Source organism: Littorina saxatilis, linkage group LG15 (assembly GCF_037325665.1).
Source record: "Littorina saxatilis isolate snail1 linkage group LG15, US_GU_Lsax_2.0, whole genome shotgun sequence".
Classification (NCBI taxonomy): Eukaryota; Metazoa; Mollusca; class Gastropoda; order Littorinimorpha; family Littorinidae; genus Littorina; species Littorina saxatilis.
The window spans coordinates 46,613,181-46,624,596 of NC_090259.1; the positions used below are offsets into that span (position 1 = coordinate 46,613,181).

The window sequence follows — 11,416 nt, forward strand, 5'->3', positions numbered from 1 at the left end:
TCTGCCAGTCTGTCTGTGTGTAAGTATTGTTGTTGTTGCTAGTATGTGTATCTGCCAGTCTGTCTGTGTGTAAGTATTGTTGTTGTTGCTAGTATGTGTATCTGCCAGTCTGTCTGTGTGTAAGTATTGTTGTTGTTGCTAGTATGTGTATCTGCCAGTCTGTCTGTGTGTAAGTATTGTTGTTGTTGCTAGTATGTGTATCTGCCAGTCTGTCTGTGTGTAAGTATTGTTGTTGTTGCTAGTATGTGTATCTGCCAGTCTGTCTGTGTGTAAGTATTGTTGTTGTTGCTAGTATGTGTATCTGCCAGTCTGTCTGTGTGTAAGTATTGTTGTTGTTGCTAGTATGTGTATCTGCCAGTCTGTCTGTGTGTAAGTATTGTTGTTGTTGCTAGTATGTGTATCTGCCAGTCTGTCTGTGTGTAAGTATTGTTGTTGTTGCTAGTATATGTATCTGCCAGTCTGTCTGTGTGTAAGTATTGTTGTTGTTGCTAGTATGTGTATCTGCCAGTCTGTCTGTGTGTAAGTATTGTTGTTGTTGCTAGTATGTGTATCTGCCAGTCTGTCTGTGTGTAAGTATTGTTGTTGTTGCTAGTATGTGTATCTGCCAGTCTGTCTGTGTGTAAGTATTGTTGTTGTTGCTAGTATGTGTATCTGCCAGTCTGTCTGTGTGTAAGTATTGTTGTTGTTGCTAGTATGTGTATCTGCCAGTCTGTCTGTGTGTAAGTATTGTTGTTGTTGCTAGTATGTGTATCTGCCAGTCTGTCTGTGTGTAAGTATTGTTGTTGTTGCTAGTATGTGTATCTGCCAGTCTGTCTGTGTGTAAGTATTGTTGTTGTTGCTAGTATGTGTATCTGCCAGTCTGTCTGTGTGTAAGTATTGTTGTTGTTGCTAGTATGTGTATCTGCCAGTCTGTCTGTGTGTAAGTATTGTTGTTGTTGCTAGTATGTGTATCTGCCAGTCTGTCTGTGTGTAAGTATTGTTGTTGTTGCTAGTATGTGTATCTGCCAGTCTGTCTGTGTGTAAGTATTGTTGTTGTTGCTAGTATGTGTATCTGCCAGTCTGTCTGTGTGTAAGTATTGTTGTTGTTGCTAGTATGTGTATCTGCCAGTCTGTCTGTGTGTAAGTATTGTTGTTGTTGCTAGTATGTGTATCTGCCAGTCTGTCTGTGTGTAAGTATTGTTGTTGTTGCTAGTATATGTATCTGCCAGTCTGTCTGTGTGTAAGTATTGTTGTTGTTGCTAGTATGTGTATCTGCCAGTCTGTCTGTGTGTAAGTATTGTTGTTGTTGCTAGTATGTGTATCTGCCAGTCTGTCTGTGTGTAAGTATTGTTGTTGTTGCTAGTATGTGTATCTGCCAGTCTGTCTGTGTGTAAGTATTGTTGTTGTTGCTAGTATGTGTATCTGCCAGTCTGTCTGTGTGTAAGTATTGTTGTTGTTGCTAGTATGTGTATCTGCCAGTCTGTCTGTGTGTAAGTATTGTTGTTGTTGCTAGTATGTGTATCTGCCAGTCTGTCTGTGTGTAAGTATTGTTGTTGTTGCTAGTATGTGTATCTGCCAGTCTGTCTGTGTGTAAGTATTGTTGTTGTTGCTAGTATGTGTATCTGCCAGTCTGTCTGTGTGTAAGTATTGTTGTTGTTGCTAGTATGTGTATCTGCCAGTCTGTCTGTGTGTAAGTATTGTTGTTGTTGCTAGTATGTGTATCTGCCAGTCTGTCTGTGTGTAAGTATTGTTGTTGTTGCTAGTATGTGTATCTGCCAGTCTGTCTGTGTGTAAGTATTGTTGTTGTTGCTAGTATGTGTATCTGCCAGTCTGTCTGTGTGTAAGTATTGTTGTTGTTGCTAGTATGTGTATCTGCCAGTCTGTCTGTGTGTAAGTATTGTTGTTGTTGCTAGTATGTGTATCTGCCAGTCTGTCTGTGTGTAAGTATTGTTGTTGTTGCTAGTATATGTATCTGCCAGTCTGTCTGTGTGTAAGTATTGTTGTTGTTGCTAGTATGTGTATCTGCCAGTCTGTCTGTGTGTAAGTATTGTTGTTGTTGCTAGTATGTGTATCTGCCAGTCTGTCTGTGTGTAAGTATTGTTGTTGTTGCTAGTATGTGTATCTGCCAGTCTGTCTGTGTGTAAGTATTGTTGTTGTTGCTAGTATGTGTATCTGCCAGTCTGTCTGTGTGTAAGTATTGTTGTTGTTGCTAGTATGTGTATCTGCCAGTCTGTCTGTGTGTAAGTATTGTTGTTGTTGCTAGTATGTGTATCTGCCAGTCTGTCTGTGTGTAAGTATTGTTGTTGTTGCTAGTATATGTATCTGCCAGTCTGTCTGTGTGTAAGTATTGTTGTTGTTGCTAGTATGTGTATCTGCCAGTCTGTCTGTGTGTAAGTATTGTTGTTGTTGCTAGTATATGTATCTGCCAGTCTGTCTGTGTGTAAGTATTGTTGTTGTTGCTAGTATGTGTATCTGCCAGTCTGTCTGTGTGTAAGTATTGTTGTTGTTGCTAGTATGTGTATCTGCCAGTCTGTCTGTGTGTAAGTATTGTTGTTGTTGCTAGTATGTGTATCTGCCAGTCTGTCTGTGTGTAAGTATTGTTGTTGTTGCTAGTATGTGTATCTGCCAGTCTGTCTGTGTGTAAGTATTGTTGTTGTTGCTAGTATGTGTATCTGCCAGTCTGTCTGTGTGTAAGTATTGTTGTTGTTGCTAGTATGTGTATCTGCCAGTCTGTCTGTGTGTAAGTATTGTTGTTGTTGCTAGTATGTGTATCTGCCAGTCTGTCTGTGTGTAAGTATTGTTGTTGTTGCTAGTATGTGTATCTGCCAGTCTGTCTGTGTGTAAGTATTGTTGTTGTTGCTAGTATGTGTATCTGCCAGTCTGTCTGTGTGTAAGTATTGTTGTTGTTGCTAGTATGTGTATCTGCCAGTCTGTCTGTGTGTAAGTATTGTTGTTGTTGCTAGTATGTGTATCTGCCAGTCTGTCTGTGTGTAAGTATTGTTGTTGTTGCTAGTATGTGTATCTGCCAGTCTGTCTGTGTGTAAGTATTGTTGTTGTTGCTAGTATGTGTATCTGCCAGTCTGTCTGTGTGTAAGTATTGTTGTTGTTGCTAGTATGTGTATCTGCCAGTCTGTCTGTGTGTAAGTATTGTTGTTGTTGCTAGTATGTGTATCTGCCAGTCTGTCTGTGTGTAAGTATTGTTGTTGTTGCTAGTATGTGTATCTGCCAGTCTGTCTGTGTGTAAGTATTGTTGTTGTTGCTAGTATGTGTATCTGCCAGTCTGTCTGTGTGTAAGTATTGTTGTTGTTGCTAGTATGTGTATCTGCCAGTCTGTCTGTGTGTAAGTATTGTTGTTGTTGCTAGTATGTGTATCTGCCAGTCTGTCTGTGTGTAAGTATTGTTGTTGTTGCTAGTATGTGTATCTGCCAGTCTGTCTGTGTGTAAGTATTGTTGTTGTTGCTAGTATGTGTATCTGCCAGTCTGTCTGTGTGTAAGTATTGTTGTTGTTGCTAGTATGTGTATCTGCCAGTCTGTCTGTGTGTAAGTATTGTTGTTGTTGCTAGTATGTGTATCTGCCAGTCTGTCTGTGTGTAAGTATTGTTGTTGTTGCTAGTATGTGTATCTGCCAGTCTGTCTGTGTGTATGTATTGTTGTTGCTAGTATGTGTATCTGCCAGTCTGTCTGTGTGTAAGTATTGTTGTTGTTGCTAGTATGTGTATCTGCCAGTCTGTCTGTGTGTAAGTATTGTTGTTGTTGCTAGTATGTGTATCTGCCAGTCTGTCTGTGTGTAAGTATTGTTGTTGTTGCTAGTATGTGTATCTGCCAGTCTGTCTGTGTGTAAGTATTGTTGTTGTTGCTAGTATATGTATCTGCCAGTCTGTCTGTGTGTAAGTATTGTTGTTGTTGCTAGTATGTGTATCTGCCAGTCTGTCTGTGTGTAAGTATTGTTGTTGTTGCTAGTATATGTATCTGCCAGTCTGTCTGTGTGTAAGTATTGTTGTTGTTGCTAGTATGTGTATCTGCCAGTCTGTCTGTGTGTAAGTATTGTTGTTGTTGCTAGTATGTGTATCTGCCAGTCTGTCTGTGTGTAAGTATTGTTGTTGTTGCTAGTATGTGTATCTGCCAGTCTGTCTGTGTGTAAGTATTGTTGTTGTTGCTAGTATGTGTATCTGCCAGTCTGTCTGTGTGTAAGTATTGTTGTTGTTGCTAGTATGTGTATCTGCCAGTCTGTCTGTGTGTAAGTATTGTTGTTGTTGCTAGTATGTGTATCTGCCAGTCTGTCTGTGTGTAAGTATTGTTGTTGCTAGTATGTGTATCTGCCAGTCTGTCTGTGTGTAAGTATTGTTGTTGTTGCTAGTATGTGTATCTGCCAGTCTGTCTGTGTGTAAGTATTGTTGTTGTTGCTAGTATGTGTATCTGCCAGTCTGTCTGTGTGTAAGTATTGTTGTTGTTGCTAGTATGTGTATCTGCCAGTCTGTCTGTGTGTAAGTATTGTTGTTGTTGCTAGTATATGTATCTGCCAGTCTGTCTGTGTGTAAGTATTGTTGTTGTTGCTAGTATGTGTATCTGCCAGTCTGTCTGTGTGTAAGTATTGTTGTTGTTGCTAGTATATGTATCTGCCAGTCTGTCTGTGTGTAAGTATTGTTGTTGTTGCTAGTATGTGTATCTGCCAGTCTGTCTGTGTGTAAGTATTGTTGTTGTTGCTAGTATGTGTATCTGCCAGTCTGTCTGTGTGTAAGTATTGTTGTTGTTGCTAGTATGTGTATCTGCCAGTCTGTCTGTGTGTAAGTATTGTTCATTTATTCAATGTTGCTAAATCAGTGCATTACTTACCCTTCCCTTATTCTGTCGTTTCAGACCAAGTTTGCTCTCATTGATGAAGCTGACATTCCCATTGTTGAGAAATATGCTGTAGAGGTAAGTAGATCACATGTTTATTGAGAGAACAACTACAGACTCAGACAAGTAGACAAACACATACACAGGCACACAGACACATGTGCACACACAAACATCCATACATGCACAAACACATGCACACACACACACACACACACACACACAAACACACAAACACACAGGCATGCACACACAAAAACACACTTATGCACACACACACACACACACGCACACACACACTCACACGCGCATGCACACACTCATGCACATGCACACACACACACACACAGAGTACTGTATTACCTACACACAATGACTGTCCACCACATACACACACACACACACACACACACACACAGTCACACACACACACACAGTCACACATAAACACACACACACAGTCACACATACACACAAACACCCCCACACATACACCCCCCCACACACACACACACACACACACACTGTATCACCTACACACAACCACTGTCCACCACAGGGCCGCGTGGAGGTTGACAAGAATGGACAGGGGGCCGCTATCCACGCCTTCGCCTTTGACTGTGTCAAGGGTCGCAAGACCAGCCAGAAGTTACAGGATATCTTGTGGTGAGTCCACGTTTCATTGTCATTACAAGCAACCTTAAGTGCTTAAACAGCTTTTCACAAACTTATTTTTCACCCAACACCTAATTTCAAGGTTTCAACAATTAGGAGAAATATACATGTATCTGTTTACCAATTGCCTTTTGTTGCTACAAGAATTTATTGTACAGTGTATGTGTGTTGTCTTGTCCAGTTGCCTTTCAAGTGTGACACAAAAGACAATTTGAAGGGAAGCCAGGTTGCATGCATAGTGGTGTGTCTGTCTGTGTTTTTTTGTGTCTAACAGTGAGTGTCTGTCTACTGCATGTATTATGTGGTGTGTTTTTTATTTCCTGGAGGGAGACAAAGGATGAACTATGGAGAAGTCAAGTCATTGTGTGCGTGTCTGTGTCTGTGTGTGTGTGTGTGTGTGTGTGTCTGTGTGTCTGTGAGTGTGTTTGCATATGTGTGTCTGTGTGTGTGTGTGTCTGTGAGTGTGTTTGCATATGTGCATGTGTAAATGCGTGCGTATGTGAGTGTGTGTGCATGTGAACAGGTATGTGTGTGTTTCTTCGAAGCTTCATATATGTATGTGTAGTATGTCTGTGTATGCATGCAATTCTCTCATACACACCTCCAAAAGATGCTGCATATATTATTCAGGAAAAGAACAGCTGTGTGAAGAGGGGTCACGGGGTAGATAGAAAGGCTGGAGGCTAGAGGATGTAGAATGGGTGGCTAAAGGAAAACTCAGCAGCGATCACAGTGTCACACACAAACAAACAAACACACACACACACACACACACACACACACACACACACGCACGCACGCACGCACGCATGCACACACACACACACACACACACAAACAAACACACACACACACACGAACACATGCTTCATTCAGTGTGAAAGTGATTCCAGTACTTGTTTAAAGTGAACATTTCTTGCATTCTATTGGTTGGTTATTTGTAAACAGCACATCATTTAATTTTTCAGCAAATCGTGCACAGTGCTCGTTCAAACTGTGCTTGACGATTTTCAGTGTTACACAATGCTATTCTTGATTTGTTGGCAGAATTAACTCACCGTTTTCTGTTTTTGTTTTGTCCTAACGGGAGCTTAACTCTTTCTGTCTTGTTGTTGAAAAATGTTACAGGGTGTCCCAGTAGTCCCCCTTGTCACAGCAGCTGCTCCCTGCAGAGTTGTCTGACTTGAGCACTGAGCTATGTTTAGCTTAAAGGTTCTATGGTAGTGAAACGCCAGTGGGTTTTTAAGACCTGTGTGTGATAACGTCTGGCTGCTGTTTTCTCCTGGTCTTTTTTTAAGCGTATCACCATTTATGTCCGTTATAGTTTCTAAAACTTTTGACAAAAATGTTAGATAGTCGGTCAATCTGTCTCCTGGTATGCTCATGCAAATCTTTGTGTTCGGCAAAGCAGATTTGTTACAGTGCTGTTTTTTCGGCTTCTACGTTCAAGAGCTGAAACTCTCATGTAAACATATTTTTTCGTAAAAGTGGGTTTTTGTGTGTATGACTGTTTTTATCGTACCATACTCCAATATCAGGGGAACTCACCTGTTTAACTGGCTTTGCGTCCAAAGGTTAATCAAGTGTTTCATACACTTAGTTACAGACAGCTTCACAAAACACAAAGCGCAACCACTGGAGATATAACAAGAATGGTAACTGTCTTGCAGGGAAAAGCGGCGAGGAGGCATCGCTCCAGGCTGGAAGGTCGTCCACACAAACCAGGTGACGATGGATAATCGGCAAGAAAACCTGTGTCTGGTCCGGGAGAGCGACCTAATGCCAGCCGTCGCTGAGGAAACCACAGACACCATGCCGCCGCCCAACAGGAAAAACGCGGAGAACAGTCTGTACTGGCTGACCGTGCAGCAACTGATGAACGATCCCAGTGAACATGTGAGAGTTGTTGCTGTTCTGTGTGTGTGTGTGTGTCTTGGGGGGGGGGGGGTGTGGGTTGGTGGGTGTGTGTGTGTGTGTATTTTGCCGTAATTAATTACACATTAACATGCTTCCATTTGAAACTTCGAGGTCGTCATCGTGGATTGACGCCCGACCAAAGCTAATTGAAGCCCGACGGAGCGAAGCGACGGAGGGCTTCAATTAGACTTTGGGAGGGCGTCAATCCACGATGACGACCGAGAAGTTTCAAATGGAAGCATGTTAATGTTATTGTAATTCAATCTGACGACGATCTCTTTCCTGCTTTCATGCAATGGTAAACAGATAGAATTGGTTCTGTTCTCTTCACACACTACTTCCAGTCCACCTACCTGCAAGGGTCAAGTCCCAAAAAATATGTCTCTGTATTCCTATCTTATCACTCTGCTCCTGTTTTGTTTTCTTTCACATACATTTTCCCTTCTTTTTTGACGGGTTTCTGGACAGCAAACTCTAAAACAAATTCTTTTCATCACAAAAGCGATCTTTGGAATTGACTGACGTAGTCCCGAAGAATTCATGCATCAACTTACGTTACGTATTCGACGTCATCACTTCGCATACCTTATGGTCTCGGTATTGATTATATGTTTGGGTTTTTTCAGAGGCTGAATGAAAAGATGTGCACACATTGCTTTGACTCGGATGGCCACATTATCTCAGGAACAGGTGAGTTGAGATTTGCCCACCCCTCCTCAGGAAAGTAAACCAAGAAATTTTAAAACATAACCGTGACACCCTCAAAAGTTAGTGTAGATAGAGGCTAAACAAGTGGATTTCCGAACTTTACAAAAGAAACGATCAAGCAAAAAGTACTAAGAGTAACACCAATTAAAATATTAGACATCTCTTTTGATCAAAGAATAAAAACATCAACCAAGTATTATACAGTGCAACCTGTCTACTCACCGATCACCTCTGAGGCCGATGAAAAGTGGTGGTCAGAGACAGGCAGTTGATATGGAACAGTAAATTATTTTGAAAAATCCTCCGAAAACGGCGTATGGCTGCCTAAATGGCGGGGTAAAAACGGTCATACACATAAACACCCACTCGTGCAAAAACATGAGTGTACGTGGGAGGTTTAGCCCACAAATGCAGAAGAAGAATAATATTGAAAAAACGGTGTTTGTGATCCTTTGGGCTGGTCGTCGAGGGCTGGTTCAGCTGAACTGTGTGCACATCTGGGCTTATAAATGAGGGGAAAAACTTCAAGGAGACAGATTATTTTATTTGTTTTAGTTTGCACATAGCTTCACTTCTCTCTGTAAAGTTCATACAGTGGAACCTGCCCTGGAGACCACCTGTCCATAAAGAACACCTGCCCTGGAGACCACCTGTCCATAAAGAACACCTGCCCTGGAGACCACCTGTCCATAAAGAACACCTGCCCTGGAGACCACCTGTCCATAAAGAACACCTGCCCTGGAGACCACCTGTCCATAAAGAACACCTGCCCTGGAGACCACCTGTCCATAAAGAACACCTGCCCACTAAGACCAACCCACAGGATCCCCAACGGTTTTTACGACTATATAAATCACCTGTCTAAAGAGACCACCTGTATAAAGAGACCACCTGTCTAAAGAGACCACCTGTCTCAAGAGAACACCTGTCTAAAAAGACCACCTGTCCAAAGAGACCACCTGTCTCAAGAGACCACCTGTCTAAAGAGACCACCTGTCTAAAGAGACCACCTGTCTAAAGAGACCACCTGTCTAAAGAGACCACCTGTCCAAAGAGACCACCTGTCTCAAGAGACCACCTGTCTAAAGAGACCACCTGTCTAAAGAGACCACTTTTGCTCAGCCCCTTGGGTGGTCTCTTTAGACAGGTTCGACTGTACATGGAGGAAAAAATATGAAAGAAAGAAGAGTATAAAAAGAGGAAGAAGAAAAAAAAGGAAGGGGGTTTGTAATGTATCATAGACGGGATCATATTACTACCTGTACCTAACAACAAAGAGAATTTAGACCAACTTTTTTTTTAAGGGCGATAAATTTGGTACTGTAGTTTAAGGAGTTCAGTCTTGCTACTTTATCTTCTGAATAAATCTTTAATTAGGTAAGTGAACAATTAAGTGAAATGTAGACACCCCAGTCAAATTCCATGCAAGAAATGCAAGGTAAACAGAAGAACAATGTAGGAGAAAGACCGGCCAAACTATAAATTATTGGACTCCTGCCTTTCCAGCGCCCCTAATGTAAGACAATCCCTTTTTAACTCTTACCAGTTCGGGGGTTTTAGGGCATATTTTACAGTGCTGTTGGTGCCTACTTGCCGAGTGGCTATCTGGGGTCATATTCTAAATGAAATATAGAAAGTTATATATCAAATGAAAGGAAAATGAATAAGGTTTTCATATTTGCAAAGAGAATTGTGCTATCTTTAAAGGTAAAAATTTTATGGGGGTGACAACATGATTTTTGTTGAAATTTGTACGCCCATTTTTTGGAACACGTAACAAACACAAAGAACAAATTTTTTTTGTGTTCAGTTTATTTTAGATATGCTGCTAACTAGTCTGTTTGGGCATTCATTTTACATAACATAGCAAAGTTTTATAGAGTTTTGCTGATAAACAAAAAAGTTATTGTCACCTGAATACTCCCACCCAAATTTCAAAGTTGGACGTTTCATGCCTAAGGCCCCCCCCCAAAAAAAATATTCTGTTTACGGTATCCTGACTGACCCTATTTTTTCGCGCGACCCTAGACTTTTGTTTGGCATTTGGTAAAAAAAAAAAAAAAAAAAAAAAAAAAAAAAATTTGAAAAAAAAAAATTAAAAAAAATTTGAAAAAAAATTTAAAAAAAAAAATTAAATTTGAAAAAAAAAAAAGGGGGGGGGCTTTGTTTTTTTGGCAAAATAACTTAAAAATATGTTTTGGGGAAATAAAAAAAAATTAAAAAAAAAGTCCCGACCTACCGACCCTATTTTTTTTGGCCTATGTTACCGTTAACAGACTTTTTTTTTTTTTGTGCCTAATAATGCATTTCTATAACTAACTTATAACAAAAACCCAGCTTGTTTCAGTCATAAAGTGTGTCTTAAATATGAGTTTATCCACTGTCCAACCCATCCAATGTAAAAAAATAAATTAAAAAAAAATTATAATTAGATAATTGGTCAGTGGAAAACTACAGGGGGGGCATCGTAAGCTTGCTTACGATGGGCAAGGGAGCGAACTGGTAAGAGTTAATGATGATAATGTTGTTTTACGCCCTCAGGGTCAAACCATTAGAGGCATGTTCCCGGGTGTTACCCCGACTTCAGATGAGAAACACAGGTGTATGCATGTTTACAGCCGTCTACACTTGGCCATCTACATGCCACAGTGGTGACACGGGAGTGGAACATGGATACCATAATTGAGTCTGCACATCAAGTTAACCTGTGTCCGACCCGGCTTGGATTCAAACCTGTGACCCTAGGATCACAAGTCCAGTGCTCTACCCACTGAGCTACCCCGCCCCCGACCCCTTTTCAAGACCCTGCTTTTTCAGATATTCCCTTCATAGCATTTGTAAATTCACCTCTAATTTAGGACTACCACTGTACATTAGTAGAGTTACAAGCAAGTTATATGTGTGTGTGTGTGTGTGTGTTTCAGAAGAGTCGTTGATGTACTACGAGTGTCACTACGCGCCCTGCTCCAAGATGGAGAGAGACCTCAGGGAGTTCAGCATATGTGGCCGCTGTCAGTTTGTCAGGTCAGTGTTTGTGTCCCCTCCTGCTCAGTTGATGGCTCTGATCAGCCCCCCCCCCCCTCTCCCAGCATGCCATGCTGGCCAGATCTCTTGAATATTGCCTGGTCAGAGTAAAAAGAATCAAATGAAATTGTGTCACTCATTCTGTATCAAATGTGACCCTCCACCACGGAATGAGTCGCATGTCACCTTTGCATGATTTTCATATTTTTACATTTTCCTAAAGAGTTTTTTATGCTCTATCCAGTAGTGAAAACCGTTTTAGAAAAGAGCAAAA

At 41.1% G+C, this 11,416-nt stretch overlaps 2 protein-coding genes across 2 annotated transcripts in view; one reads left to right on the forward strand and one right to left on the reverse strand.

Annotated features, from left to right (window-relative positions):
* Nucleotides 1-11,416, forward strand: part of LOC138949486 (zinc finger MYND domain-containing protein 19-like) — a 151,766-nt gene that overhangs the window by 138,469 nt on the left and 1,881 nt on the right. Inside the window, exons 2-6 of the mRNA XM_070321320.1 lie at nucleotides 4,837-4,896; nucleotides 5,378-5,484; nucleotides 7,164-7,389; nucleotides 8,037-8,100; nucleotides 11,043-11,142. Coding sequence (XP_070177421.1) covers nucleotides 4,837-4,896; nucleotides 5,378-5,484; nucleotides 7,164-7,389; nucleotides 8,037-8,100; nucleotides 11,043-11,142 — 557 coding nt within the window. The remainder of the gene's footprint in view (nucleotides 1-4,836; nucleotides 4,897-5,377; nucleotides 5,485-7,163; nucleotides 7,390-8,036; nucleotides 8,101-11,042; nucleotides 11,143-11,416) is intronic.
* LOC138949485 (aromatic-L-amino-acid decarboxylase-like) overlaps nucleotides 1-11,416 on the reverse strand; it is a 179,761-nt gene that overhangs the window by 28,098 nt on the left and 140,247 nt on the right. The window lies entirely within an intron of this gene.